The 27105-nt window shown below is 47.8% G+C and overlaps 5 protein-coding genes and 1 pseudogene across 5 annotated transcripts; 3 read left to right on the forward strand and 3 right to left on the reverse strand.

The window, feature by feature from the left end:
• Positions 1 to 519: 519 nt before the first annotated feature.
• On the reverse strand, positions 520 to 3728 carry LOC109785732 (uncharacterized). Its single transcript, XM_020344327.4, has 7 exons — positions 3394 to 3728; positions 3200 to 3310; positions 2599 to 2667; positions 2163 to 2294; positions 1327 to 1404; positions 1112 to 1240; positions 520 to 978 (listed from the first exon to the last, which is right to left on the reverse strand). Exons 1-7 carry the CDS (start codon positions 3616 to 3618, stop codon positions 802 to 804), a joined length of 921 nt encoding a protein of 306 aa, XP_020199916.1. The 5' UTR covers positions 3619 to 3728; the 3' UTR covers positions 520 to 801.
• Positions 3729 to 4005: 277 nt separating this feature from the next.
• LOC109785731 (probable glucuronosyltransferase Os03g0107900) lies at positions 4006 to 7073 on the forward strand. Its single transcript, XM_020344325.4, has 8 exons — positions 4006 to 4281; positions 4514 to 4660; positions 4770 to 4834; positions 4962 to 5031; positions 5517 to 5735; positions 6100 to 6243; positions 6341 to 6476; positions 6569 to 7073. Exons 1-8 carry the CDS (start codon positions 4006 to 4008, stop codon positions 6796 to 6798), a joined length of 1287 nt encoding a protein of 428 aa, XP_020199914.1. The 3' UTR covers positions 6799 to 7073.
• A 2318-nt stretch (positions 7074 to 9391) lies between these two features.
• On the reverse strand, positions 9392 to 10690 carry LOC109785727 (uncharacterized). Its single transcript, XM_020344321.3, has 3 exons — positions 10356 to 10690; positions 9976 to 10055; positions 9392 to 9899 (listed from the first exon to the last, which is right to left on the reverse strand). The coding sequence occupies exons 1-3, from the start codon at positions 10449 to 10451 to the stop codon at positions 9647 to 9649; spliced, it is 429 nt and encodes a 142-aa protein (XP_020199910.3). The 5' UTR covers positions 10452 to 10690; the 3' UTR covers positions 9392 to 9646.
• A 4096-nt stretch (positions 10691 to 14786) lies between these two features.
• On the forward strand, positions 14787 to 16562 carry LOC109785728 (coniferyl alcohol acyltransferase). The gene has a single exon (XM_020344322.4). The coding sequence runs from the start codon at positions 14968 to 14970 to the stop codon at positions 16366 to 16368; it is 1401 nt and encodes a 466-aa protein (XP_020199911.1). The 5' UTR covers positions 14787 to 14967; the 3' UTR covers positions 16369 to 16562.
• Positions 16563 to 19661: 3099 nt separating this feature from the next.
• On the reverse strand, positions 19662 to 21779 carry LOC109785730 (coniferyl alcohol acyltransferase-like). The gene has a single exon (XM_045231766.2). It carries the CDS (start codon positions 21301 to 21303, stop codon positions 19909 to 19911), a length of 1395 nt encoding a protein of 464 aa, XP_045087701.1. The 5' UTR covers positions 21304 to 21779; the 3' UTR covers positions 19662 to 19908.
• Positions 21780 to 21818: 39 nt separating this feature from the next.
• On the forward strand, positions 21819 to 22438 carry LOC141026817 (purine permease 1-like; annotated as a pseudogene).
• Positions 22439 to 27105: the final 4667 nt, after the last annotated feature.

The raw sequence follows: 27105 nt of genomic DNA on the forward strand, positions 1-27105 counted from the left end.
TTAGTCCCGGTTTACCAACCGGGACTAAAGGGTCCCCCCCCCCCAGTCCTGATTCGTCATGGCACGGTACCAAAGGCCCACCACGTGGCACGAGTCCGCGCCGGGGCTGAAAGCCCTTTAGTCCCGGTTGGTTACACCAAGGGACTAAAAGGTTTAGGGGTTTATGGTATATTTTTTTTTTAATTTTATGTTTTCCATTTAATACTTTTTCATTTCAAACATATTTTACACTACTACATAAACCTTTGAAGTGTGCGAGAACTATTTTCTTTTAAAGTGTGCACGAGTGAGCCACAGCTCTCCTTTTTCACTATTTTTCCTTTAAAGTGTGCGCGAGTGAGCCGGCCCGATACTGTTTAAGCTCGCGGCGAAACTTCGTACGGTCTCGCGTAATGCGAGAAATAGCATTTCACAGGTGGGGTTGGGACGTGTAACGTCAGCTGCCCTCACAGTTGTCCGGACGCGGCCCACATTGCTCTGCCTCTCGCTTTGCTTCACAACACTTGTGCACGTTAAATGTGTCTAAAAAAACTTGTGCACGTTAAAATAGTATGGCCACTAGTAGTTTACAGAGTATGTCCGCTCATTTACAGAGTACCACATACACGAAAAATCAACTGGAGCCTGAGCAACCTTGTAAAACTACCTCCCATCGAGCTCCAGAGTGGAGTCCACTTCTTTCTACTAGTGTACACTAAAAGTTCCTTAAAATCATCGTGCACGTTTATGTAGCACTTCTCTACCCAAGTTCTGGACAGAAGGTTGATGCGCCGAAGCGATTTGAGGATGCTGCCGTGTTCTTCATAGCTCGCTTTTGCTGGATTTCACAGGCTTCTTCTTCCCTTTCCACCAATTCTTTACCACCTTAGACACCTTGCTCACATGCCCTTTCAGTTTCTTGCCGGTATCCTTGATCTGTTTCACGACCTGTTGCTTCAGGTCTTTCTTTTGCGGACCCTTGTTTTTTAGAATGTTTCCCTGGAAGGAGCAGAGAAAGTATGATTTAACCCTCAGCAGTTCAAATAAACATATTTGGCTGAGAAGTTACAGAGAACTGTGAGGAGCCAGCCCTAGTGACATAGGAGTATTTGGGTAACCTATGGTAACATACCAAGTTCTTGGGTAAGTTATCCTCCTCTTCATCGTCATCTTCATCATCCTCATCACCGTCAACGCCAAAGTTGTTCTTCATCAGATCGTCTCTGGAGTACATCTTCATGTTTGGGGCTCCCGGCATGCCCTGCCATCAACAATAGTGTAATGTAACATTTCTATCTTCGTATATTCTTGTATATAGTTACACATATCACAGCCAAAATAACCTACCTCCATTGACCTCATTATTTTCTCCATTTCGGCATCTTTTGATGGCTTTGCAGCAAAGGGTTCTCCGGGGATTCGGTCCTGCAATTTTTAAGATTGCTGTATGTCAGAAATGCATGAAAATATCTGTTCCCAGATCCTCTCATCCAGATACTTATTTGCAGCAGACACTTAACAGTTACAAGCAGAGCATTCAGACATGCATTATAATCAGGTCCTAAATCATGCCCTGGTTTTATGAGGTATCTGCTTACATGGCTGAAGGTTCTATTAAACTCCTTTCACTTATAGGAAATGTTTGTTTTAGTCTATCTTATATGGAATTTGTATCAATGCGCATCAACATGTAATAAATTCACACACACACACACACACACACACACACACACAAAACTGAATTTACTACACAGCAGTCCAGCACACATATCAATAGATGCATTTCTGTGTGGTCTTGTGCTCTGATCTTAATAGTTAATACCATATTTTAACCATCTCTGGGTTAAGTTAGCCAACATGGAAGTAAACCTGCCTAGTAAAGCTATGGTGAACTAAAGGCCTGGAAAGATAACAGATAAAGCTCGACTAAGACTAGTATAGCATCCATGTCCATATTTGACCTACATCATAATTTGCCCCTATTTCCTCGATGCAACTAACCAAAATAAACCCATCTTGCAAATTCCCTGATTGATCACCGCTACAACATGTACTCGGTGGTAGGGAAGAAGAGTCAAATTTTACATTTACTTCGCACTAATGTGCTAAAACCTGCCTACTTGCTTAATGTTCATTGATAATAACCAAACTAAGAGGGCAGAAACAAGACTGGGAATGCTTACTTTGGGAACTGGTGGTGGATCGGCAGCACATGCTTTGGTAATATCTTTGCAGACAAACTTTATCAGCTGATCAACTGAAGGCTTATTTGTGTAGACAAACTCAGCAACATCGGTATCAGCATAACCCATCACCTAAAAAGAGTTTTTTTCAGTTGAGCACAAGTTGACATGGTTCAACAGAAATAATGGTGCTGCCTTGCCGCTACGTAACTATTAAATATTGTGGAAAGAAAAACTCAACTAATTTGAACAATTGGCATAGATAAACAATGATTAATTTTAGATGAGTACCATCAACATATCATTTACTCAACAGTGATGTTGAATTCATTAAAGATTATCACCTCTAAAGAAACCAAGATCATAGCATGTTAATAAGTTATAGACAGTACAATTGTATAAATGCATAATAAACTATATATGAATTGATCTTCACCTCCTGGCATGCACGCTCAATGGTCTTGCACTCGGAATTACAGTGCCCTTCCTCATCTTGGTCCACAAGCTGTAAAATAATTTGGTGTATTAGAATGTGATTGAGATGCTAGGTTTGTGCAAGTATCACAAAAGCTGTGGCCAGTTATACCTACTGAAGATGACTTCCATTTGAAATAGAATTTCCAATAGTATTTCTAGGAGGAAACAAAACTAGCTACATGTAGCTATAAATTATGAACCAGAAGAGTCAACTTCTTCGCCGAGTTAAAGAATAAGTAACTTCCTAAATGAAACCATCCAATTCATACTGCCGTTTAGATTGTCAATATGTTTGATTACTGCTTGGTTGCGTTCCAAATATGGTCACACGGGGAAACAAAGTATACGATCTGAGTCGCATTATTTGCTTAACAAATTTTTTTTGAACTGTTTGCATAGCATTTAGCATTGCACATGGTGGCAGTGAAGCAGATTTAAATCTTTTGGAGACTCCAAGCCTGGAGACAAACCAGCAGCAAGCAGTTCATAGCTCATCCAGAGCAATTTCCTGTCAGCAGAATTAAAAACGCACGAATCCGCCTCAGTTCCAGACAATTTACCTCGAGCCTGTCGCCTTTCTCGACGATGTCGATCCGGAGCATCCAGTCCGCCTCCTGCTTCTTCAGGTTGCACACATTCTCCGCGATGTCGATGATCTCGATCTCCGGCACCTACGCCCCCGCACACACACAACTCTCGACTCATCAGAATTCGCCCGCCAAACCAGACGCCAGCATAAGAAGAAGCACAGTACCTTCTTGGAGGGCGGGAGCGCCTGCTGCTTGGCGGCGACCTGCGCGGAGATCTCCCGCGCGATCCGCTCGCAGACCTGGCACCGGATGTACGGCACGTCCTCCCGCCTCGCCGCCGTCGCCGGCTTCTTCTGCCCCGCCGCCTCCGCCGCGGGCGCGACCAGGAGGAGGAGCACGGCCGCCAGGGCCACGGCGACCACCACCGGGGCAGCGCTTCCTCTCGCCATCTCCGATGGAAATTGCCTCCACTTCTTCCCCTGCAGCTCGGTCAGTGGCTGCAGACTTGAAGCGGTGGCGGGCGAGATCCGGGCCGTCGGTTCGCGCGTGGGGCGCGTGATCGGAGGGCACGGGATGCGTGACGGGGCGTGGCGGCGCCGGCCAATGGGAGGGAGGCACCTCGGACGCGTGACGTGGTTCGACGGAGGAGCACAGCGTGGCGCGTGACTCGGATGCTCGACGGCCGTGGGCCGTCCAGGGCCTTCGGAGGAGAACCGAGGTGGCCGGGCCCGGTCCGGGTGACGGCAAATCGGCGCTCAGTGCGTTCTTCGAAGGAATAAAAAAACACACCGACTCCACTGCATCTGCTTCGCCGCGGGCGAGTCCGGCCGCCGGCGATGCGGGGCCCGCACAACCGCCCCCAGTGCACGCCGGCCCACCAGGCGGGCGCCCTCCTCCTGGTCGCCGTCACCTTCCTCCTCACCCGCCTCCTCTCCGCCCCTCCCCCTGCCCCGCCCTTCCCCACCCCCGGCCCCCGGCTCTCCGCCGCGGCCGACCACCTCCGCGTCTACGTCTACGCCGAGGACGAGGTCGACGGCCTGCGCGCGCTGCTCCGCGGCCGCGACGGCGCCGTCTCCGCCGCCACCTGCCTCAAGGGCCAGTGGGGAACGCAGGTACGGACACTCCACACCACACGGATCTCCTCCCAATACCTGTGCCGCACATGATATATACTCCCTAATTGCTGCTGCTTACTACACAACGGAGGACCTCCTCCATTGTCACTCCTAGCTGCAAACCTGGCCTCAGACCTCAGTTGCCATGAATGTCTCACTGCTACAGTGTGTAAACCAATTTTAACTGATTATTGACATTCAGTTTTCCTTTTTCCTGGTACGGTGATAGGTGAAGATCCACCAGCTTCTCCTGAGGTCAAGGTATAGGACACTGGACAAGGACGAAGCGCATCTCTTCTTTGTTCCCAGCTACGTCAAATGTGTTCGCATGACCGGAGCTCTCACAGACAAGGAAATCAATCAGACATATGTCAAGGTATATAAACCAGCCCCCAGTAGAACTTGTTGATCACTTTACTCAGGTGTGTTTAAGTTTACTGACCGCAAGTTCTCTTCTTAACCGGACCGTTTTTCGTTCCCTGCAGGTTCTGAGTCAGATGTCATATTTCCGCAGATCGGGTGGGCGTGACCACATTTTTGTCTTCCCAAGGTACCGCTTGCTACTACTGTTTGAGCACCCAAAATCAAATCAGACAGATAGTTAGCATTGTCTTTTGGTTGAAGAAACGTTCCTTTCTACATCATGTAAGAACATTGTTCTTTTGTGGAGTGTGCAGTGGTGCTGGAGCTCACCTGTTTCGCTCGTGGGCAACTTTTCTGAATCGATCCATCATCCTCACTCCAGAGGTAGATAGCCACTCGTGCTGCTCTTCATATTTTCCCTTTCTCATTTCTGATAATCGTGTCTAGTTTAACTTATCAAAGTATTAGGAATTGCTTCCAGGACTGTCTTTGCTGTTTTATGTTTATATGATACTGTATTAGAAGAAGGCTTCCTAATTTAACAGTGGGACAAGAGTTCAGTTTGGGTTTGTATATATATAGGGTACATGTTGTATTTGTTCTTGCTATGTCATCTGATGTACACCTAGCGTATCTAGATCTATCTGCTTGAATATAATCATATCAATGTTTTCCCAAATCCCAACATAAAAACTGGCAGTTGCATCTGCTGATCTAGTTTAATGTATATCATGAGATGCCTGCAGCATGTTTGCAGTGTTTGTGTAGGCAATTGACTTGGTTTTTACTGCTGCAGTATTATCTTCGATATAACTCAACTTGCAGTCTACTTCTGACATTTTACATAGCGACTTGCATTCTCGTTTTAGGGTGACCGTACTGACAAGCGAGGTATAAGCGCATTTAATACATGGAAAGACATTATTATCCCGGGGAATGTGGATGATTCTATGGTGAAACCTGATGCTCGTGCTGTCCAACCAATTCCGTTGACGAAAAGGAAGTATTTGGCAAACTTTCTTGGTCGTGCCCAGGGAAAAGTAGGCCGTCTTAAATTGGTGGAACTGGCAAAGCAATATCCTGACAAGGTTTGTCTTTCTTTTGATATCCAAATATAGTTTAACATGATATTAATCAGTATGGCTTCTGTGGGTCCGTTAACAGAAGTTATTATGGCAATGTTCGCAACTACATGATTCTGAATGAATTGGTACATAGAAGATTAGAACCTTGATTTGCATTCTTATTGCTATTCCACCATGTTCTATTGTCAGAAATTCACATTGCAAGACATACAAGTTGGTATTCTAGGGTGCTAGCCAGAGTATTTACTTATATATATAATATACAAGGTTAATCGTGCTTTCAAATTTATTAGGTTAGTTTCCTTTCTGTTTGACGAGGCTTATACATACTCTATCCAGACTGGATGTGCTTATGTTTTATGAGCAGCTGGAGTCTCCAGAACTGAAGTTGTCTGGGCCTGACAAATTGGGTAGGGTTGATTACTTCAAACACCTGAGGAATGCAAAGTTTTGCCTAGCTCCTCGTGGGGAGTCTTCGTGGACACTTCGCTTTTATGAATCTTTCTTTGTGGTGAGCTCTCCCTTCCCCCCAAAAAAAATATTGAGTGCATACCTACACCTAGCTAGTAACTGACTCAGCTGTCCACAATTTTCAATTTTGATGACAGGAATGTGTGCCAGTTCTTTTATCAGATGAGGTTGAGCTCCCTTTCCAGAATGTGATTGACTACACCGAGATATCGATAAAGTGGCCATCGTCCAAGATCGGTCCTGAACTTTTCCAGTACCTTGAGTCGATACCAGGTATGCCCCCACATTTTTCTTCTCTCCTCTGCAATTATACCATCATCTAGTCCTGTTGGGGCGAGCATCAAAGCCTTGGAATTTTCACGCAGAGGAAAGGATCGAGGAGATGATCGCCCGTGGACGTGAGGTGAGATGCATGTGGGTGTACGCCCTGGACACGGAGCCCTGCTCCGCGATGACTGCCATCATGTGGGAGCTGCAGAGGAAGGTGAGGCGGTTCCACCAGTCTGCAGAAACCTTCTGGCTTCACAACAGGTCGATCGTGAACAGAGATTTGGTGGAGTTCCGGCAGTGGGGAACACCTGTTCCATTACCATGACTCTCCGTGTGTGTCGGGTTGATTGGCCAGATTTTGGGTTGTTGTATGGTGGTAGATGTTCGAGGTAGGGTGAGCGACTTTTCTTTCGATCCATTCATTTTCGTCGTCACCCTTGAGGGATGGATTCCACTTTTTTAGAGAGTTGTGTGTGCATACTGGCTGAGAAGTGTGTTCTATTGTTGCATTGACAAAGTTGTAACATTTTTGTCCATTTACTTTCGTGAGGATCGCATGGATCTTGAGAAGAAGCTACTAGCTGACACATTTGTGTGATACACCATGATCTGTATGACATATGCTTACCACAAGATAGGGCAAGGAACCGTCGCCTGGGAGAATTGGTTTGCTCTGTTGGCAGTTCATACCTCGGTCTCCCTACCAAAGAAATGCAGTTGTAAACACATGAACAATTGTCTCTTGTATCATTATGTTAAGAAGAACTAAGCAAGCAAAAGATGAAGCAATATGTAGTTATGTACGCCAGCTGAGTGTAGCTGTGTGAAAGCACATCCGCGTCTCCAAAGGCTATGTCAGGGTGCTGGCACATTACCAAAATCAGTCACTAAGTAAGAATCTTACCAACCATGGATCATCATACCAAGGTTGGCACGCAGAAGATTGTCAGACTCGCTCCACTCGGCGCATGAGATCTTAGATGACATCCTGCACAGAGCTTCTGTGGAGAAAGAAGAAAGGATTTCTGAGCGACTGAACCTTGATCCGAAGGATGGACTGGGGTTCCTGGAATTGGAGGCTCGTAGCCTTCATGATCTGGCCAAGGAGAGGTGGAGGTCAGCCTCTCAAGGGTGCACGGAGAAGCAAAGGATGGAGAAAAGCAGGATGGGGAGTATGATATCAAGCTTAATGAAGGCATACATTATTTATTTTTATGCAGTTCCTTTTGTTTGCTAGTCCTGTAATTGAGAAGAATCTGAAATCTCTTTTTGAACGTGAAAGGTTGGGATAAAAGAAGTAGAACAGGAAGCTGAAAGATGGAGAGAGGCATGTGGGTTGGAGGTGGAAGCTGGAAATGCTTCCATTGAAGAACTCAACCAAGAGGTAATCCAAGAGAAATAAGTTTGACTTAAGCTTTACTAAAATGGTCCTCTTGAGGTCCATGAGATGCTTCGGCTGCGCATACTGATATATGACAATTGAGCATTGCGTCGTTTGAGAATTGATATGATATTCCTTCAAAGTAACTAGAACACAAAATTTAATGTGATAAACAGGCCCATCTTTATTAATTTGAAAAATCGTAAGTTTTAAGTCCTTGAGTTAACTCCTCTGATAATACCTTTAATACCGATCAGAATGGTAGATTGTCATCAGGGACAGAAGCTGTACTTAAAATAAGGATTTGATTAAGTTCTCACAATTTCCCTATACTACACATATCCCCTCCCTGTTCCCTATTTGTTCTATGTAGGCATGCACCTAATATTTTTGCAATAAGTTCAACTCGTCTGGTCACTAGTCCATTGATCTAGTGTGTCTGGATATTGCAATCTGGACAAGTCATTCAACTTCTAGCTCTTTTGATTGTGATATTTCAGGAAAAATATAATTCATCAATGAAACAGTATAGAGAAACAAGGATTTGGGACACCTGACGAAATGGACAAGAAATAAAATATTCAAGGGAACACTTACAAAAGATATGTATTTGAGAGGTTTGATACTTACATGGGTTAGTTTTGTGCAATGCAGCAGCCTTGGCTTATCCATTCACCTGTAGCCTGACACTCATATAAGGGAGGTGTCTAATTTGAAGAGCCCATCCAACCGGAACAGAGACAATAAATTAGGCTTTGAAATCAAGAACCACACCCACAATCCGGCTTAATTTGCATCAGCTAGCTGCTATCTGGGTTATTTCTACGAAGTCACAGCGAGCAACCGATCCAAACGAAATCCGGAGTGGAGTACATACCCTGCTGCTGGTAGCTCATGATCGAATTACTGGTGTGTTCTCCTGAGGCGATTAATGGATAGCACCAATGCAAGAACAAGAGAGGAGGAGGATGATCCTTCATTTCCACATGGGTTCACCATTTAGGAAATAAGACAGGACAAACAGTAAACCAATTTTTTTTCTTTAATTTTCATCATACTAGAAGAATGAGTTGCAACATATCACATACTCCCTCCGTAAACTAATATAAGAGCATTTAGAATACTAAAATAGTGATCTAAACGCTCTTATATTAGTTTACAGAGGGAGTATATTGCATACAATTCCGTTAAAACATTAACAACGTTGTTCCTTAAAATAGTCATAACAACAAAAGTGTAACTTGATGTATTGGATGCACCTTCAAACATATATTCTTCAGAAATAAGGATTCATTTTTTCCCTATACAATAAGGTAACATCTGTTTTTTCCTTGATTAAACAATGATAACATCTAAACCAATTTAGTCAACGAAAAATAAAATTCTGAGAGATATAAAGTTGCAAGTCCGACAGGAAGTTGGAATAGGTGGAGTAGAAATTTCAGGGAATCAAATGGCGAATCCAGCTCTAGTGAACTTTCGAAGGACAACTCTATAGCAAATCTGTCTCTAGTGAACTTCAGAAGGAGTACCAATAAACGTTAAAAAATAGATGAAGTTGCTTATTTGCCATCAACAAACTCTTGGTTTGCTGAATTGCCATCAAGCAAGCACGCTTTGCTTATATGCGGTTGCAGAAACACGAGGTTTTGCCATGCCATGACGGTGATATAACAGAAAAGGCCGTCAAATCTGTACGGTGTAAGTAGTACATGCTAATAGAATCAGCCTATGTGTTTGCAAAATTGTGACTAGAACATCAAGCCATGTATTTCATGCATACAGAAAACTGTCACTTGGCCTTCTTCCCTAATGGCATTGAAGTAACGGAAGGCAATTGCCTCTTCTTGCTACAAGCACTGGTTCTACCTTGAGGCTCACCGCTATCATCATCGCTCGCCTCATTCACCTCCTGGGTATTTATTTTATCCTCCTCCGCAGACTTCCTCTTCTGCGCATTCACCTTTCCAAGCAACCTCCTCTCCACTGGATCAGTGGGAGCTGCGCGCTTCGCATTCGGCGCCACTTTAGCACCAAGACCAAGCCTACAACAAGTTCTTCAGCCTATTAACATAAATTATCCAGGAATGAATGCTAAAAAGAAGGATAGACGAATTATACCCTGATGGCCGACCCTCGAAGTCCTTATCGTTCAGTTCATCCTGCTCCAGCGCACTCATTTCGTCCACCCATGTCTGGGCCTGAGAACGACATATGAAATGGATAAGTATGACACAATTACATCAAAGTATCAAACACTCAACAAATACAACAAAAAAAAGTCTATGCTGCACCAATTTCCATGGCCGCGGCATCGGTTAATTGGAAGACATGGTAATTACCCAAATTAGATTCAGAACAACAGCAGTGCAGTTCTACATGCACCTAACCTAAGCACAGAGGACTGAATCTAACCCCTTATAGCTAGGAGGAAAACATGAACAGGGAGGGAAGGGTAAGCAGGAGGAGGAACCGAGGGGCGGTGGAACGGCGGAGCTCACCAGCTTGAGCGCCTTGTTGAGCGTGACCACCTTGGGGAGCGGGACCTTCTTCTCCGGCGGCGGCTTCTTCTTCTCCGACGGCTGCTCGGTCGCCATCGCCGGCGGAGCTGGACTGGCGACGAGGGGAGGCGAAGCGGGCTCGGGTGGCGGGCTAGCAGGGACTGGTCGCCGACGTAGCGTGGGCGCGAGGGTCCGCAAGAGTGTGAGGAAGAGCCGGCGGCGGCGACGAACCGGCGACCAGGAGATTTTTCTTTTTTTTTTTGAGATCCAGGAGGTTTTTCTTTTTTTCTGAGGCAAGGCGACCAGGAGATGGATCACCCGGCCTGTTCTATGGGAAGTGTAATTTTTCGGCCTTAGCCTCAGCCCACGGGAACTCAGAAGTAGCAGCCCAACAGGCCTGCTTCGCAGGATAATTGTGGTGCAGGCCACAACTCTCATACCGGATTAATCACCCCTTCAAATGTGCAAAACCGGATCAATTGGTCCCCAAGGTGGTTTTAGAGTCAATTTTAGTGGTTTTCATTGTCACCATGCTGACTGGACTAGCTGACTTGCAAAAACGGTACTGAGACAAAAATTTCCCATCTAGTCCTTCCCTCTCATGTCGTCGAACCGTAGCTACTGCGGCGCACATCCAGTCCCACTCCCCAACCCCATGCCCCTAAACCTCATCGAATCTAGCTTTCGCACAACTGCGTGATCGTGGGGGCAGAGGAAGCAGAGAAATCAGAGGAGCAGAGGACTCACCGCCCAGGCGGTGATGGCGGCGTAGTCGAGGGAGCAGAGGAGAAAGGAGAAAGAAATGAGCGAGCCTCTCAAGAAAACCACCTGATTTAAGCATTGACAAGTCAGCTAGTCTAGTCAGCACGGTGACATCGAAAACCACCTAAAATTCAGTCCAAAACCTGGGGGCTAATTGATCCAGTTTTGTAATCCCTCTGTAAACTAATATAAAAGTGTTTACATAATTAAAGTAGTGATCTAAACACTCTTATATTAGTTTACGGAGGGAGTATGTGTTACTATTAGGGGGAGTTAGAGCTGAGGTTAGCAGACGCAAGGACAGATGTCATCCCCTCACACACAGTGCACCAACACATGGGCACTGATCGAATACTAAAGAAAAATACTAATATGTTAAGATTAACTTCTATCAAAAAGTGTCCAAAATTCAGTTAAGCCACTGTCTAACATTAAGTCAAGCAACTGTCCAACGTTCAATGTCCAAAATTCAGTTAAGCATCTGTCAGAAAGTTCGGCAATGCTACTGATAAAATTTTCAGTATACCTACTGCCTATTTCTGATAAAATCAAATCCACCTTCCTGTATGTCATCAATTCTGCATTTTTTGTCCATGCAATTACCAAAAAAGAGACGACTTTCTAACCCACGCATTACCTGTGAACAAACAGCATAAAAGAATTTTGAAATCCTTATTTGTCATTGCGTAATAGGGGAATAACCTAAACACAATTCCCATTCATCACAGCAGCCCCACACCATACAGATCCTACCATACAGATCTCGGTTCTTGTCGCTCCACGAATTTATCTAAAACCCTAACGAAAACAGGGGACGGAGAGGCAGAGGAGACGAGGCAATTCTCACCATATGGAGGGGCTGCATCGCCGAGTGCTCACCGATGAGGCTCCGCCATCCACGCACGCGACGATCAATGGCGTCCTCACAATCCACCCAGACAGCGGCTCCAAACAATCGAACTAGGAGAGACAAGGAGAAGAGCTCGAGACAGACAAACATGCACGATCGAACTAATCTGCAAGATGTTAGAACACGGGCGAGAATTCAGGGCTGTTGTGTCCCACCGGCTCAGGGGCTTCTTAAGAAAAAGGGGTTTTACGAAAAAAAATCACCGACCCACGTGCCACATGCCTTTGTGCACGGTCGCACTCGCTGATAGTGGGTCCCGCCGACACGCTAGCATCCGTAGTCAGCAACACAGGCGTATGAAAACGTGATTGAACCATATTTACACCAAGGAGCCAAGTTTTAGCACTAGTTCGGCGTATTCTTCAAGTTCATGCACCCAAGTGAACATTGGTGGCAAGTTTAGGCACCACTGATGTAATTACCTCATTTTTGTACCAGTTGCAACTCCATCCCCAACATGAAATTGTGAGCCCCACATCTTTTTCTCCAACGATCATAGCTAGACGGCTAGACATGTAGCGGCACCGATGAACGCTCGCTTGATAGCGTATCATCATGCGCTCATGGCATGGCCCAACGGACGCCACAAAATTGTACCAGTTGCACCTCCATCCCCAACATGAAATTGTGAGCCCCACATCTTTTTCTCCAACGATCACAGCTAGACGGCTAGACTTGTAGCGGCACCGATGAACGCTCACTTGATAGCGTATCATCATGCGCTCATGGCATGGCCCAACGAACGCCACAAAATTCCCACTAGATCACACTTAGTCACCAAAGACATTTTTTATGCAGAGCGCAGTCATCGTTGACGCTGACGCTGACGCGGAGTACTCTGTTCGGGGATACAAACCCCTAGTCCAAAGCCCTTATTTATCCACCACCGCACTCCACTACATCTTCAAACCATCTATGTCTTCTACCGTCTCCTCTTCCACAACTCTATCTCTTTGTCTCACCACCTCCCTGTCGCCATGAACATCCCCAACCTCTTCCCCAACGACATTGGATGGAGGGCACTCCTTGCATGCTCGCTCGGTGACTGCACCAAGTTTGCGAAGACCATGAAGGTGTGATCTGAGTTCAATAGCATGGACGACATGCATAAAGAGGTAGACGATGTGGTGATGAAGGCGAGGAATGAGGAGTTGAAGACGCTGATACCTGGCCCAGTCAAAGGCGTTATATCCGTGGACATTCAGAGCAGCCGCTCTTGGCCAGAGAGCTAGATGGGCCAAGTAGAGGCTTGTTAGGACTCCTCACGATCAACCGGCTGTCGTGAAGGCGCTGGCCATCATCGTTCCGGAGGATGATGACGAGAAGGAGATCATGGAGTCGAACTGGATGACGACAACGAAGCAGTGTAGCTTGTGGTTGATTACTTCCTTTGGTGATCCGAAAATGGAGCAGAAAGGATTCTTGCTCTTTTCCCAGAGATGACCCTGAGTTATCGAACCCATGGGGTGGACGATGCCCTTTAAGCTAGGGTATCAAATAAGATTTTGCTAGAGAATTGATTCCAGCTTTTGACCGGACAGTAAATCAAACTGACGTTGAAAACACTTATAATAAAAATAAGCATGGTATGAGGTCTTATACTTACAACCATATATTTGTGACGGGACCAAATATGATCTTAATTTGTGCTCTAGAACTCATCCATCGAGATGTGCTTGTTAATTATCGGAGTGGGGTATGTGTCCAACTTACGTCTTGACCGGCACGAGTCTTTCATCAAGAGTCAGTTGTCCAACCGAAGGCCCTATCCATCGCACGGGGGTGCCTCAATAATTAAGATAGCAATAATAAGCAAAAGCACTGACATTTAATGACTACACCTCTTGAATCCCCAAGGATAGGATCTGTGTTACCATATTGAACCTTTCTGTCACTAGTGTTCAGAATAACACTTCACAGCCTCCCTGCCTTTAGCCTCTCCATGGCTCGTTCTTCATGATCCTGGGTACCTGCCGGGACGAAGAATGCGAACGAGACAAGAGAAAAATACAGAACAATTTTATGTTACACATACGAGACGTTAATTCAAAGTACTTCCATTGATCCCTCCAACAAATTCATCCGGTTGCAAGGCTCTTGCCTCAACCCATAGTTTACCAAACTACTCACACATGAAGATCAGATCACACAAAGAACACATCATGAAGATGGATTGATTGATAACGTGTCTTACAATGGATGATGTGTGTGATACATGATTACAAGTATGACTAGATTGCTGCAAACTATAGTGATGGTGGCTATGGAGAGGGGAAATGGCGGCGGCTAGGTTTGATAGAGATAACATGATACTGACTGGCTTGTTCTGCGATTATATCCCCCTTTTATCTTTCAGTTGGCGTCGGGCCCTTTATAAAGGTTGTTGAGGGAGACGAGGAGCCTTGGTTTCGACACCATATGACTGCTCATACGGGCGGGCGCGGTCGTATGAAACGCCGTATTTTGCCTTATTTCTTCTGGTGCGCCTCCCAGTTGATCTCCTTTATTCCGTAGAAACAGAACAAAGATAAAATAATTCGAACCATATGCATTCATTAGTCATTAGTGGCAATATTAAAACGAATATATCAGTTTTAATGGAACATATTGATTTAAACTCCAATTAGAGGAGTGTAGAAATAACACTCATCAGTGTCAGGGCGCCCGAGCTAGGCGACCGAACAATGACGAGTGTTATTTTTACACTAGGAACAGGGTGCGTGTTCGTGTGTCTCTATCCATATGTCAGGGTAGAAAACTCCAAAGTGAACCGATCAGATCTCAGCGGTAGCCGGTGTCACCGTCACCAGCAAGCGAACAGCGCTGATCGCATCGCCAACGATCACTTTATTCCATTAGACTTTGTTCGGGGATAAAAACAAAGCGGGGCCTGTTCTGCCGGCCGCCTCGCCGCGCGCTCCGCTCCGGTCGCCCGGCGAGATGCCGCTGGAGCGCTTCGACGTGCGGATCTTGTCCCGGGAGCTGGTCCGGGCCTCCGACCCTCCCCCGGGCTTCCCGGCCGTGCACGCCGTCTCCAACCTCGACCTCCTCCTCGGCCCCTTCCCCATCTACCTCCTCTGCATCTACCCGCCCCCGCCGGGCGGGCTGGGCCCCGTGCTCGCGGCCGTCCGCGCGGCCCTCCCGGCCTACCTCTCCCGCTTCTTCCCCTTCGCCGGCCGCGTCGTGCGCCGCCCGGACACCAACGTCCCCGAGGTCGCCTGCGACAACGCCGGCGCCGAGCTCGTCGTCGCCGACGCCGCCGGGGTCCCCCTCTCCGCCGTCGACTTCGCGCGCGTCGACCGCTCGCTGGGCATGGTCCAGATCCCGTTCGACGCGGGGCTCGCGCTGTCGCTGCAGCTGGTCCGGTTCGCGTGCGGGGGGTTTGCGCTGACCGTCGCCACCAACCACCTCCTCGCCGACGGCCGGGCGTTCGTCGTGCTGCTCAATTGCCTCGCGGAGATGGCCCGCGCCGGCGGCGGGGGGCTCTCCCGCGGGCCTGTGCTCGACCGGTCGTCCCTGCTACCCGCGCGGTCGCCGCCGGTGTATAGCCCGTCGCTGGACGCGGAGTTCGCGAGGTTCACGCCGGCGACCATGATCAATCCCCTCCTGGCCGCGGCCATGGAGCGGCGCCTCTACCGCATCGACGCGGCCGACCTCGCCGGGCTCCAGATCGCGGCGTCGTCCGGCGATGGCGGCCGCCGCACCTCGCGCTTCGTGGCGCTGTGCGCGCACGTCTGGAAGCTCCTGGCCCGTGCGGTCGGCGACTCCGACCCCAACTGCCGGATGGCGTGGATCGTGGACGGCCGGAAGTGCGTCGAGCCGTCGGAGGGCGCGCTGGACCTGTACATGGGGAACGTGGTCACCTACACGGCCCGCGAGGCGAGCGTGGCGGGGCTGCTGCGCGCGCCGCTGCACGAGGTGGCGGCCGCCGCGCGTGCGGCCATGGCGTCGGTGATGACCAGGGGCAGGTTCCAGGAGCTGGTGGACTGGGTGGAGGTGAACAAGACTGCGTACAAGGACGGCGGGAAGTGGACGGAGGCGGTGAACCTCGGCCTGGGCAGCCCGGCGCTGGTGATCTCCGGCCTGCTCCCGTTCGCCATCGACGGGGACCTGGGGTTCGGGAAGCCGAGGCTGGTCCTGCCGTGGCTGCGGCACGGCCGGCTGGGGTCGGCGTCGGTGACGGTCGTGCCCTGCCCGGGCGGGGACGGGTCGTGGTTCGTGGGCGGCACGAGGCTGTGGCCGCGGCTGGTGGAGGTGATCGAGGCCGGCCCGGAGAGCCTGCTGAAGCCGGTGACCGCGGCGAGCCTGGGGTTCGAGGCGCCCCACGGCTCTCGTCTGTGAGCTCGCGGCGAGCAGGTGCTGTGGTTCTCTAGATATTCAGTAACTTGTAGAGCTCATTCAGAATAGAAGCACTGGGTAAAATTCTTGTGCTATTTCTCTTTGAGATTCAGAAATATGTTCTTCCGGGCAAGCAGATTCTCTGCAAGTCTTGTGAGCCAATATATAAACAACTGAAGTTTTGGTTGTTTTTTCCATTAGGCAGACGCATATTTGCAACTCCAAATTGCTCCTTAGGCATACTGATCTGCTCGTTATTGAAAGATGAACTGGAAGTGACACTGAAACCTGCCTACGATAAACCAATTCGCTGTCGCTGAACAGCGTAGAATCGTTAGCTGCATATCAATGTTGTCTGCTGGTACACGCAGTGTAAGTACAGAGGCAGCCACATGACATGGTTCGTATGACTGAATAGCGAAGATGGAAATGTTTTCGCATTTCACTGCTCCGGCAAACACACCTCAAAACTGCTCTAAAACTACTAAACAGTACTACTAATCAAAGTTGAATCAAACCAACAAAGTTGAGACCTACCAAAGCTGAATCAAACTAACCAAAGTTGGGACCTAACCAAAGTTGAATCAAACTAACCAAAGTTGAGACAGCTAGGATGCCATCTAGATACATTCGGAATTACTTGTCACAAAAATGGATGTATCTACAACTAAAATACATTTAGATACATTCATTTCTTGGACGAGTAATTCCGAACGGAGGGAGTACATCCAGAGCTATCCAGTGCACAGCCATGCAAAATTTTAGTTCTTCCAGCTAGGCACATAGCATTAGCTCATACTCAAAATCGATTCACAAAATTTCAGTTCTTCTAGCAAGGCGCATATCGTTAGCCGGAGATAACTTTGAGGTACAACCTCGAAGCTATGTTTTTCGGGGCTGAGCTTCGCATGCTTATCATACGTTCATCGTTGATGCCAAAAACACCTATATCAGGCTCACAGATGAGAGCCGTGGGGTGTCTCAAAACCGCTAGTAACGTGAACATTTTTAGTTTTTGTCAATTTTTTAAAATCACGATTTTTTAAAACTCTTGAATATATTTACAATTTGTGAATATATTTACAATTTGTGAATATATTTTTCGTATTCGCTGGTTATTTTTGAAATTATGAACATTATGTAAATTATTGAATGTTTCTTAATGTATACAGGAATATCTTAAATTAAAATAACTAGAAATTCCTTAATATTTTTGAAAAAATCAAAACTTTTCAATAGAAAAAAGGATGAAATAAGAAAATTTGGATGAAAAACGAACGGGAAAATATGGTCAACGATGTACGCATGGGCCACGGACCTACGCACATTTGCTCGCAATCCTAACTTCAACAAAAAAAGATAATAAAATTTAATAATAAAGAACCAACCAGAATAGAAGTCGGTTGATAAACCGATAGAGAAAAAAGGCTTGGGTAATATGCACATAACTCTACGTGGGCCACGACCGTGTTAGTTTTTTTAACACAGTACAGACGCAAACGCTCATACATACACGCATACACTCACACCTATAAACGCACACAAGCACACCCTACCCCTATGAGCACCTTCGAGAGACTAAGCCAGCATATCATCTTGAGATTTACAAGTCACCATAAGCGCCTCGTCGTGGACGGGTACGTCTCCTCCCATTGAAAGCACATCGCCGGAAATCCTGAAATGAATCCGGAAATAATGCGTGCGCCACGAATTGAACCCTGGTGGGCTGGGGATACCATTGTCCCTCTAGCATCCAACCAATGACCGTGTTAGTTCTAATACTGTCATATGAGACGCACAACCCTACCAGACCCTTACAGGTGGGTCCATTTGTAGGAACATACTTCCTCCATTCTTATTCATTTAGCATAATAGTTTTGACTGAAGTCAAACTTTGTAAAGTTTGATCTAGATTATACAAACAATATTTACATTTATAATAACAAATCTATTTACGGTGGAAATATTACTGCAAAAAATAGTGTGAAAATATATTTAGTAATGAATCTAATGATGTACTCAAATCAAAGTTTATGAACAATGGTAACAGAAGGAGTAAAAAAAGTAGAGGGAGTACACTATTGAAGCTCTCCTAGAGAGCTTAGTAATTGCAAGGACGAGCTCAAATGAGCCTGCTGAAGCCGCACTCAAATGAGGTTGGATAAACAGTAAATCCAAAAAAAATCTGATTTTTTTAGGTAAGCTTTGATAAATGTTCTATGTGTTTTTAAATTTTCATCATGAGATCACATTTGTGGAAGGCGTGGCAAAAAAGACAAATACAGTGCTCCAAAATGCTTTCGAAAATATCATTTTCGGAGCATCCATTTTTATTTTTTGTCACACCATCCACGAACGTGATCTCATAATGAAAATTACAAGGGAAAAGCTTTACATCAACCGGCTGATTTTAGGACGAGCGTCCGTCGCCCGCTCTGCTCGCCACGTGCCTTCTAGGCCCCACAACACTACCTTATCTCCTCCTACAGTAGAACCAGAAGCATCGCATCGTCTAATCCCCTCCTATCGCGTCTCTGTCTCTTCTCTGCTCAATCACCGGCTAATTTTATTTTCTGCAACAAGACCTCTGTTACGGAAAAATTCTGTAGCAAGACAATTGTTGCGGAAATTTTCGGCTAATTTTATTTTCTGCAACAAGACCTTTGTTGTGAAAAAATTCTGTAGCAAGACAATTGTTGCGGAAATTTTCGGCTAATTTTATTTTTTGCAAGAAGACCTCTGTTGCGGAAAAATTCTGTAGCAAGACAATTGTTGCGGAAATTTTCGGCTAATTTTATTTTCTGCAGCAAGACCTCTGTTGCGGAAAAACTCTGTAGCAAGACAACTGTTGCGGAAATTTTCGGCTAATTTTCTGCAACAAGATCAGTTGCAAAAAAAATCACAACATGATCTCTTATGCAAAAAAACGTATTTGAGTGATTGCCACAAGCAAGTTGTTTCATAGGGCGGACTGCAGCAACACATTTATTGCAAAGATGAGTGGTCACGTGAATAGATCAGACGTCCATTTGCAGCCCATCCAATGGTCAGGGATGGGGTCGATCTTTTTCTGTTATCCGTCGGTTTGACTTTCAGATGCATTGCTAGAGCTCATGCTATCCCCTTGATGTTTCTGAAACAGAACGGCTGTTGCAGGAAGTAATGACCTGATCAGTTACGATGGTTGCATCCGACGGCTATGGGGTGTCTAATCCAGCGGCTCTTAGGGCGGCGGATGTGTCCCGGCGGACGCGTAGGGGCGCCCAAATTACAAGCACTAAGAACATTTGTTAAAGTTTACCAAAAACATTCGGATCTTCTGATTTTTTAATTGCTTTTAATTTTACTGTTCATCCGCAACACATTTGAGCTCGAGAGCTGAGACACTCAGCGCGCCCAGAGAGAACCACTTCACTGACAGAACATTATTATTACTCCCTCTGTAAACTAAACTAATATAAGAGTCTTTAGATCACTAAAATAATAATCTAAACGATCTTATTACGGAGGGAGTACAAGTTTGCAACACTGTCCACCGCGAGCTCACAGGCGAGAGCCGTGTGGCGCCTCGAACCCCAGGCTCGCCGCCGTCAGCGGCTTCAGCATGCTGTCGGGCCCGGCCTCGATCACCTCCACCAGCCGCGGCCACAGTCTCGTGCCGCCGATGAACCACGACCCGTCCCCGCTCGGGCAGGGCACCGCCATCATCGACGCCGACCCCAGCCGTCCGTGCCGCAGCCACGGCGACACCATTCTCGGCTTCCCGAACCCCAGGTCCCCGTCGATGGCGAACGGCAGCATCCCGGAGATCACCAGCGCCGGGCTCCCGAGGCCGAGGTTCACCGCCTCCGTCCACTTCCCGCCGTCCTTGTACGCCGTTTTGTTCACCTCCACCCAGTCCACCAGCTCCTGGAACCTGTCCCTGGTCATCACCGACGCCATGGCCGCGCCCGCGGCGGCCGCCACCTCGTGCAGCGGCGCGCGCAGCAGCTCCGCCACGCTCGCCTCGCGGGACGTGTATGTGACCACGTTCCCCATGTACAGGTCCAGCGCGCCCTCCGACGGCTGGATGCACCTCCGGCCTTCGAGGATCCACGCCATGCGACAGTTGGGGTCGGTGTCCCCGACGGCCCGCGCCAGGAGCTTCCAGACGTGCGCGCACAGCGCCACGAAGCGCGAGGTGCGGCGGCCGCCTCCTGGGGACGCCGCCTTCTGGAGCCCGACAAGGTCGGCCGCGTCGATGCGGTACACGCGCCGCTCCATGGCCGCGGCCAGGAGGGGGTTGATCATGGTCTCCGGCGTGAACCTCGTGAACTCGGCGTCCAGCGACGAGCTGTACCGCGGCGGCGACCGCGGGACGGGCAGGGACGACCGGTCGAGCAGCGGCCCGCGGGAGAGTCCCCCGCCGGTGCGGACCATCTCCGCGAGGCTGTTGAGCAGCACGATGAGCGCCCGGCCGTCGGCGAGGAGGTGGTTGGTGCCCACGGTCAACGAGTAGCCCCCGCACGCGAACCGGACCACCTGCAGCGACAGCGCGAGCCCCGCGTCGAACGGGATCTGGATCATCCCGAGCGAGCCGTCGAAGCGCGCGAAGTCGATGGCGGCGAGGGGGACCCCGGCAGCGTCGGCGACGACGAGCTCGGCGCCGGCGTTGGAGCAGGCGACCTCGGGGACGTTGGTGTCCGGGTGGCGCACGACGCGGCCGGCGAAGGGGAAGAAGCGGGAGAGGTAGGCCGGGAGCGCGGCGCGGACGGCGGCGAGCACGGGGTCCAGGCCGCACGGCGGAGGAGGGTAGATGCTGACGAGGTAGATCGGCAAGGGGCCGAGGACGAGGTCGAGGTTGGAGACGGCGTGCACGGCCGGGAAACCGGGGGGCGGGCGCGACGCCCGGACCAGCTCCCGCGACGCGATCCGCAGGTCGAAGCGCTCCAGCGGCATCTCGACGAGGCGGCAGGCGCGGCGAGCTTTCTTCTCTTTCTATCGTCGGAGCTCGGCGGCGTAGCACTCTGTGTATCCGCGTCAACGATGACTCCACTCTACAAAATGCTTGAGCTTCGACAGCCTTTTGAGTTGTACTTTTGGTCAAACTTTGTCCGTGGTAGTGGTACGCTTGATTCCGGTCTATTGGCCCCTAATATTTTGATCAAGGTTTGACCATCTATACAGGACTAACGAAAACGGCATCTTTGTATCAAAAGGCATAAAAACCAGTTTTGCTAGAACTCATCTAGACGAAATATAATTTGGTCTCATTCATATTCATAGACATTGAGTTAATTGCACAGAAGTACCACAATTGGGGCATCACATGCAGATTGGTATCACGATTGCTAATTTTTACGTGTCAGTACCAACATTGCTCTAGATTTTTGCAAATAGTTCTAAACTGCGTATAAACACGTATTGACGGTGTATCTGACTAGCGGGGCCCGCCCGTCAGGTGCCGACGTGGCATGTTTTTTTTGCAGAAAACCCGCCCTCGCCCTCGCCCTCGCCCTCTCGCTCCGCGCCCGCCTCGCCGCCCTCGCCCTCGCCCTCTCCCCGTGGCGGCCTCCTACCTCAGCCGACGCGCGCACGACCCCAGCGCGCCGGTGGTGCTGACCCTGCCGAGGATACTGCTCGCCGCCGTGGGGCTCGGGCTGGCGACCGGCGCCGACGACTTCCTGTACGCGTACGGGCTGTCGTTCGTGCCCGTGTCCACCTCCGCGATCCTCATCTCCATGCAGCTGGCCTTCACCGTCTTCTTCGTGTGCACGCCGTGGTGCTGGGGCTGCACGTGTCCTCGGACCGCCCCGCCGGGGTGAGCAAGGGGCAGTACTGGCTGGGGTTCCTGCTGACCCTGGCCGCCGCGGCGCTGTACGGGCTGGTGCTGCCGCTGATCGAGCTGACCTACAAGCGGGCCGCGGGCGGCGGGCGCGTGGTGACGTACGCGCTGGTGATGGAGATGCAGCTGGTGATGGGCTTCTTCGCCACCGCTTTCTGCACCGTCGGCATGATCGTCAACAACGATTTCCAGGTGCGGTGCCCATGTCACTCACCCCTCTCTCCACACTCTACTAGGAGCAGGATATGAGTTTGCCACGGTAGTTTCTCTGATGCGTGCGTGGATTTGCTCACAAGCCCGGCGAGAGGAAGCGAGAGGACAAGCCCGGCGAACGCGATGGGGTCGTCGGGGAGGACGGGCTCACCTGCGACGAAGCGCGCGGCCGCGGAGCCGGAGAAGAGCGCGGCGAGCAGGGCCGTGCCGAGCCAGAAGGCGCGGAGGTGCGGCGGGTGGGCGCGCGCCGGGGTGGCCCCCGCCTTCTCCGCCGCGACGGTCCCCGCGGTGGCGAGGTGCGCGAGGAGCTGCGCCGCGAGGAAGGCGCGCTGGACCGCGGCCCAAGAGCTCCCGTCCTCGCCCTCCCAGCTCGCGGGGAGGAGCAGGAAGGCGAGCGCGAGCAGCACGAGGGACGCGGCGGCGAGCGCCGAGGAGGCCCCGAGCGCGAGCCTGTGGCGGAACCCCCTCCCGCGGGCTGGCTTGGGGAGCAGGGGCTCCTCCGACTCCTCGTGGAGCGCACGGGGGTGGAGATGGAGGCGGGCGCGGAGGGAGAGGGCGAGGGCGAGGGCGGCGAGGCGGGCGCGGAGCGAGAGGGCGAGGGCGAGGGCGGGGGTTTTCTGCAAAAAACATGCCACGTCGGCACCTGACGGGCGGGCCCCGCTAGTCAGATACACCGTCAATACGTGTTTATACGCAGTTTAGACCTATTTGCAAAAATCTAGAGCAATGTTGGTACTGACACGCAAAAATTAGCAATCGTGGTACCAATCTGCATGTGATGCCCCAATTGTGGTATTTTTGTGCAATTAACTCAATGCTATAAGATGCGTGTGTCTCTCTGAAAGAAAAAAGAAACAGAAAACACGTGCCTCTCGTGAAAGAAAAAAACAGAAAACACGTTTTTTTCGTTTCCGAGAGGCACGGCCGTGCCTCTCGTGAAAGCACAACCGTGCCTCTCGCGGAAAAAAAAAATAGAAAACGCGTTTTTTTACGTTTCCGAGAGGCATGGCCGTGTCTCTCGTGAAAGCACAACCATGCCTCTCTCGAAAGCAAAACCGTGCCTTTCGCAGAAGGAAAAAGAACAAAATATTTTTTTTCGTTTCCGCTCGGCTGTGACTCTCGCGAGCAAAACCGTGACTCTCGCGAAAGGGGAAAAAAGAACGTGTTTTTTTGAAAAAAAAATTACAAATTTTTTTGGTCCAAAAGTTCAAGAAGACCGGTGGAAAACCGAAACATCAAAAAAACCAAAAAAATCTATGTTTTTTTTCGTTTCCGAGAGGCACGACTGTGACTCTCGCGAGCAAAACCGTGCCTCTCGCAGAAGCAAAACCATGACTCTCGCGAAAGGGGAAAAAAGAACATGTTTTTTCGCGAAAAGAAAGTTTTTACGAACTTTTTTGGTCCAAAAGTTCAAGAAGACCGGTGAAAAACCGAAACATCGAAAAAAACCAAAAAAATCCGTTTAAAAAGCAAAAAACGTGTGCGAAAAAAAAATCCGAAAAGAGCTCCAGAGCGCGACACGTGGTGGGCGGCTGGGAGCGCGCCAAGTGACACTGATTGTTGCGAGGCTCCCAAAGGAGCGCTCGTTAATTAGTTGCTCTCGACAAGCAGGTCTGTTCAGCGTTGCAGGAAAAGGTAAACTAATGGGTCGTCATCAACATCTGGGAATTGGGGTGCTATTCAGGGTGAATCCTATATGGCGCTTGATGCGACTGATTGTTGACCAGAGGGAGCTGCGTAAGACATAGTGAGATGGACCGGCCCATTTAATTTTTTATTGTACTTTCCAAAGATCTGGTTTTGGGAACATTCTAGTAGGTTCTGGTCTGGTCTGATATGTTTTTTTAATGGTTTCTTTGGGTTTTTTTGGATAATTTTTCTACAAAAATTTAGAAAGTGTTCAACTGTTCAAATATTAGTTTGGATTTTTTTTAAAATGCTGGAAATTTCAAATTTTGTTCTTGTTTTTAAAAAATCGTGTAATTTAAAATTTTCTTCAAAACATTCAAAAAAATATTTGGAATTTCATAAATAGTTTGATTTATCCAAAAAATGGTCGTTGCTTTTAAGATCTGTTCATACTTAAAAAAAGGAATTTCAAAAAAGTATTCATAGTTTTAAAAAATGTTTAGGAATTAAAAAAAATATTTGTAATTTTCAATTAAAAATAGAAAAAGTCTACTTTTAAAAAGTAAGAAATATTCATGTTTTTGAAAACAAAAACAAAACCAATTGCAACTTTTTTAGGAAAATTAAAAAACCAGACGCAGAAACAAAAAGTGATGTAGCGCTACCGATATTGAGTTGGCTTGCCATGAGGAAGCACCGTTTGCATGAGGCCGCCATTTTGATGCAGCATATGTCATATAGGACCTCTGCTATTCTTTGGGGAAAAATTATACTGTATGTGCTAGGGATTATTGGGTCTGATGATCTAAAGCGTTCGAACTTAGGGCCCCTGAAAACTGGGTGCCATGTGCCATCGCACGGGCTGCATGCACATAGGCGTGGCCTTGGATTTGTGCTTTTGTGGCATGCATTAAATGTACCGAGCATGGCTATTCACAATTTAACTAATGAACAAAGCTCGTCTTCTATCGGCTAAAAAGAACCGAGTTTATGAAAAAGTATACACGACTTCTAGATTTAGGTTATTCTTGTATAAAAATGTTGGTACTTGTGTTAATTAACTGGGCGTGTCCATATGAGGCGGTCATCACATCTTCCTAACTTTGTCGCATAGTACTTAATGAGTAGAGCTAATGCCAATATGCATGTTTGAAAAAATATATTTTACAATATATTCATGGAGATCTATATACTTGGGGCGCCTTTATGTTGTTACTGGTGCGTAAGTGTAGTTGTTGCCATGTCTTCATAGACTGTGGTTTTAATTTAATGACAAGATGCATTGGCATCTATTAAGATAAACCGTTATTTAGCATAATTTCAAATTAATCTTATATTGGGTTGTTATTAGTTTGTTAGTCTTCTGCAATCAAAGGAAGTATTCGATGCTTGTCTCTTGAGCGGGAATTCAGATTTGTACTATCTTTCAGTCTATTTAATGATCGTAGCTACTATTTTTTGTTGAATTTTACCCATGAAGATAGATACCTATGGATATACGACCCGAATGGACATGGTTTGGATATGCTTTTACATCCATGGGCGGCATCCAAACCTGACCCAGTTACTCGTGGGTAGAGCCTGGACATAGTCTTGTATCCGTGGGTATATCCAAACCTGACCCGATAGTCCGACTTAACGGGCAATATTCTGCTATCCCTACCCCACAGTCACATGTCCCACTGTTATTTTACCTTTTATTATCTAAAACATGCAAAATAAATTGCACAACTCCCACCGTAACTTTTATTAGTTGACATTCAATCTCCAACGCCCTTTATCATCCTTTTATCTCCTCGTTAGATGACTCGTTGTTAAGCATCATTTTAGTCTCTTCAACTTACTCCTCTCGCAACCCTAGAGATGGCCGACGCAGTCCGCCACTACCTCCACGTATGGTGGAGCACTGCAGCAGCTAGCGCAACTGGCCTGCAACAACGCAGCTCCATATCACCTCGAATCCTCTGTCTCCGCTTTTCCACACACACATTAACCCCAAGGTGCAGCAGTGGGCTAAAGCAAGCCAGTGAATGGCAAGGCAGGACAGTGAGCACGGCAATGTAGAGCACGCGTCATGCGCGCCCGTGCAGAGCGCGCATGCACGCAAGAACAAGAGCACAATGGCATGGGGATGCAGCAAGGCAGCTTTCGAGCTAATTTTCTTTTTCCTACTCTTTTCGTCCCATAATATAAGAACGTTTTTCCAGCTACGTCTAGTGTTCCTGTACACGGATGTGCAACACATGCTTGTTCATGAGTTTTTGCAAGTATTTCTGGAAATTATGAGTAGTAATCGGAGCATATATTTATAGAGGTGGACAATTCGGTGGTTAGTTGGTGGCCCTAGAAAAATCAGTAAACAATTCACTTTTGGACACATGACATGATCCGTACATACGCAATGTAATTAGTAATTATGTTTTTCCAAATCAGTTAATTTCAATCAAAAGGGATGTGAATGATTAAGATTCATTAAAACTTAACAATCTGGGAAGGTCTACCTTGTTCCCAAGGAAGAAAAATACTAAATGAGGTTAGGTTATTAGTGGACGTTGATTTCCATAAGTGAAGCCTAGCCTGCCATGAGGTGAAGAATGGGAGAGTTTATGTGAACGTTGCGTTATGTCTTATGTATATGTCTTGAGAGGACACGATGGATACCATCAGGTTTGGACATGGACACAATATTTCGCCCGTGAGTTTTTTCCTAGGTGGGTAGAGACTGCCTTCATGGATATGGATATGTATAAGGATTTTATATTGTTCAACCCGGTCCGAACTTCACCCATTGCCATCCTTAATGGTTTGATTGCAGTATTCGAAGAGAGTATTTATCCTGTATCCAGGTTCCCTTCCTTCATCTATAAGATGCATATCATCTCAACAAGAAAAATAAAATGTTTGATTATTATGAAGACAATAAGAGACACATAAATAAAACAATCTTCATGATTTGAGACATGGAATACCGAACATGCATATTATTGCCTTGAATGGGGCTTAGTAAATAGTCCAAATGATAACAATTTTCCAAATGAAAATGTAACTAGATTTTATTTCAATGTCGCACTAAA

Source organism: Aegilops tauschii, chromosome 7 (genome assembly GCF_002575655.3).
Source record: "Aegilops tauschii subsp. strangulata cultivar AL8/78 chromosome 7, Aet v6.0, whole genome shotgun sequence".
In the NCBI taxonomy this organism is placed as follows: domain Eukaryota; kingdom Viridiplantae; phylum Streptophyta; class Magnoliopsida; order Poales; family Poaceae; genus Aegilops; species Aegilops tauschii.

Excerpts from the sequence above, each read along its gene's own strand:
- LOC109785727 (XM_020344321.3), bottom strand. The coding sequence starts at position 10,451 with ATGGCGACCGAGCAGCCGTCGGAGAAGAAGAAGCCGCCGCCGGAGAAG. Across the intron at positions 10,056-10,355 it reads TCAACAAGGCGCTCAAGCTG|GCCCAGACATGGGTGGACGA; the intron begins GTGAGCTCCGCC and ends TGTCGTTCTCAG. Across the intron at positions 9,900-9,975 it reads TTCGAGGGTCGGCCATCAGG|GCTTGGTCTTGGTGCTAAAG; the intron begins GTATAATTCGTC and ends AACTTGTTGTAG.
- LOC109785728 (XM_020344322.4), top strand. The coding sequence starts at position 14,968 with ATGCCGCTGGAGCGCTTCGACGTGCGGATCTTGTCCCGGGAGCTGGTC.
- LOC109785731 (XM_020344325.4), top strand. The coding sequence starts at position 4,006 with ATGCGGGGCCCGCACAACCGCCCCCAGTGCACGCCGGCCCACCAGGCG. Across the intron at positions 5,032-5,516 it reads CCATCATCCTCACTCCAGAG|GGTGACCGTACTGACAAGCG; the intron begins GTAGATAGCCAC and ends TTCTCGTTTTAG. Across the intron at positions 5,736-6,099 it reads CAAAGCAATATCCTGACAAG|CTGGAGTCTCCAGAACTGAA; the intron begins GTTTGTCTTTCT and ends TTTTATGAGCAG.
- LOC109785732 (XM_020344327.4), bottom strand. The coding sequence starts at position 3,618 with ATGGCGAGAGGAAGCGCTGCCCCGGTGGTGGTCGCCGTGGCCCTGGCG. Across the intron at positions 2,668-3,199 it reads AGAAAGGCGACAGGCTCGAG|CTTGTGGACCAAGATGAGGA; the intron begins GTAAATTGTCTG and ends ATTATTTTACAG. Across the intron at positions 979-1,111 it reads ATAACTTACCCAAGAACTTG|GGAAACATTCTAAAAAACAA; the intron begins GTATGTTACCAT and ends TGCTCCTTCCAG.
- LOC109785730 (XM_045231766.2), bottom strand. The coding sequence starts at position 21,303 with ATGCCGCTGGAGCGCTTCGACCTGCGGATCGCGTCGCGGGAGCTGGTC.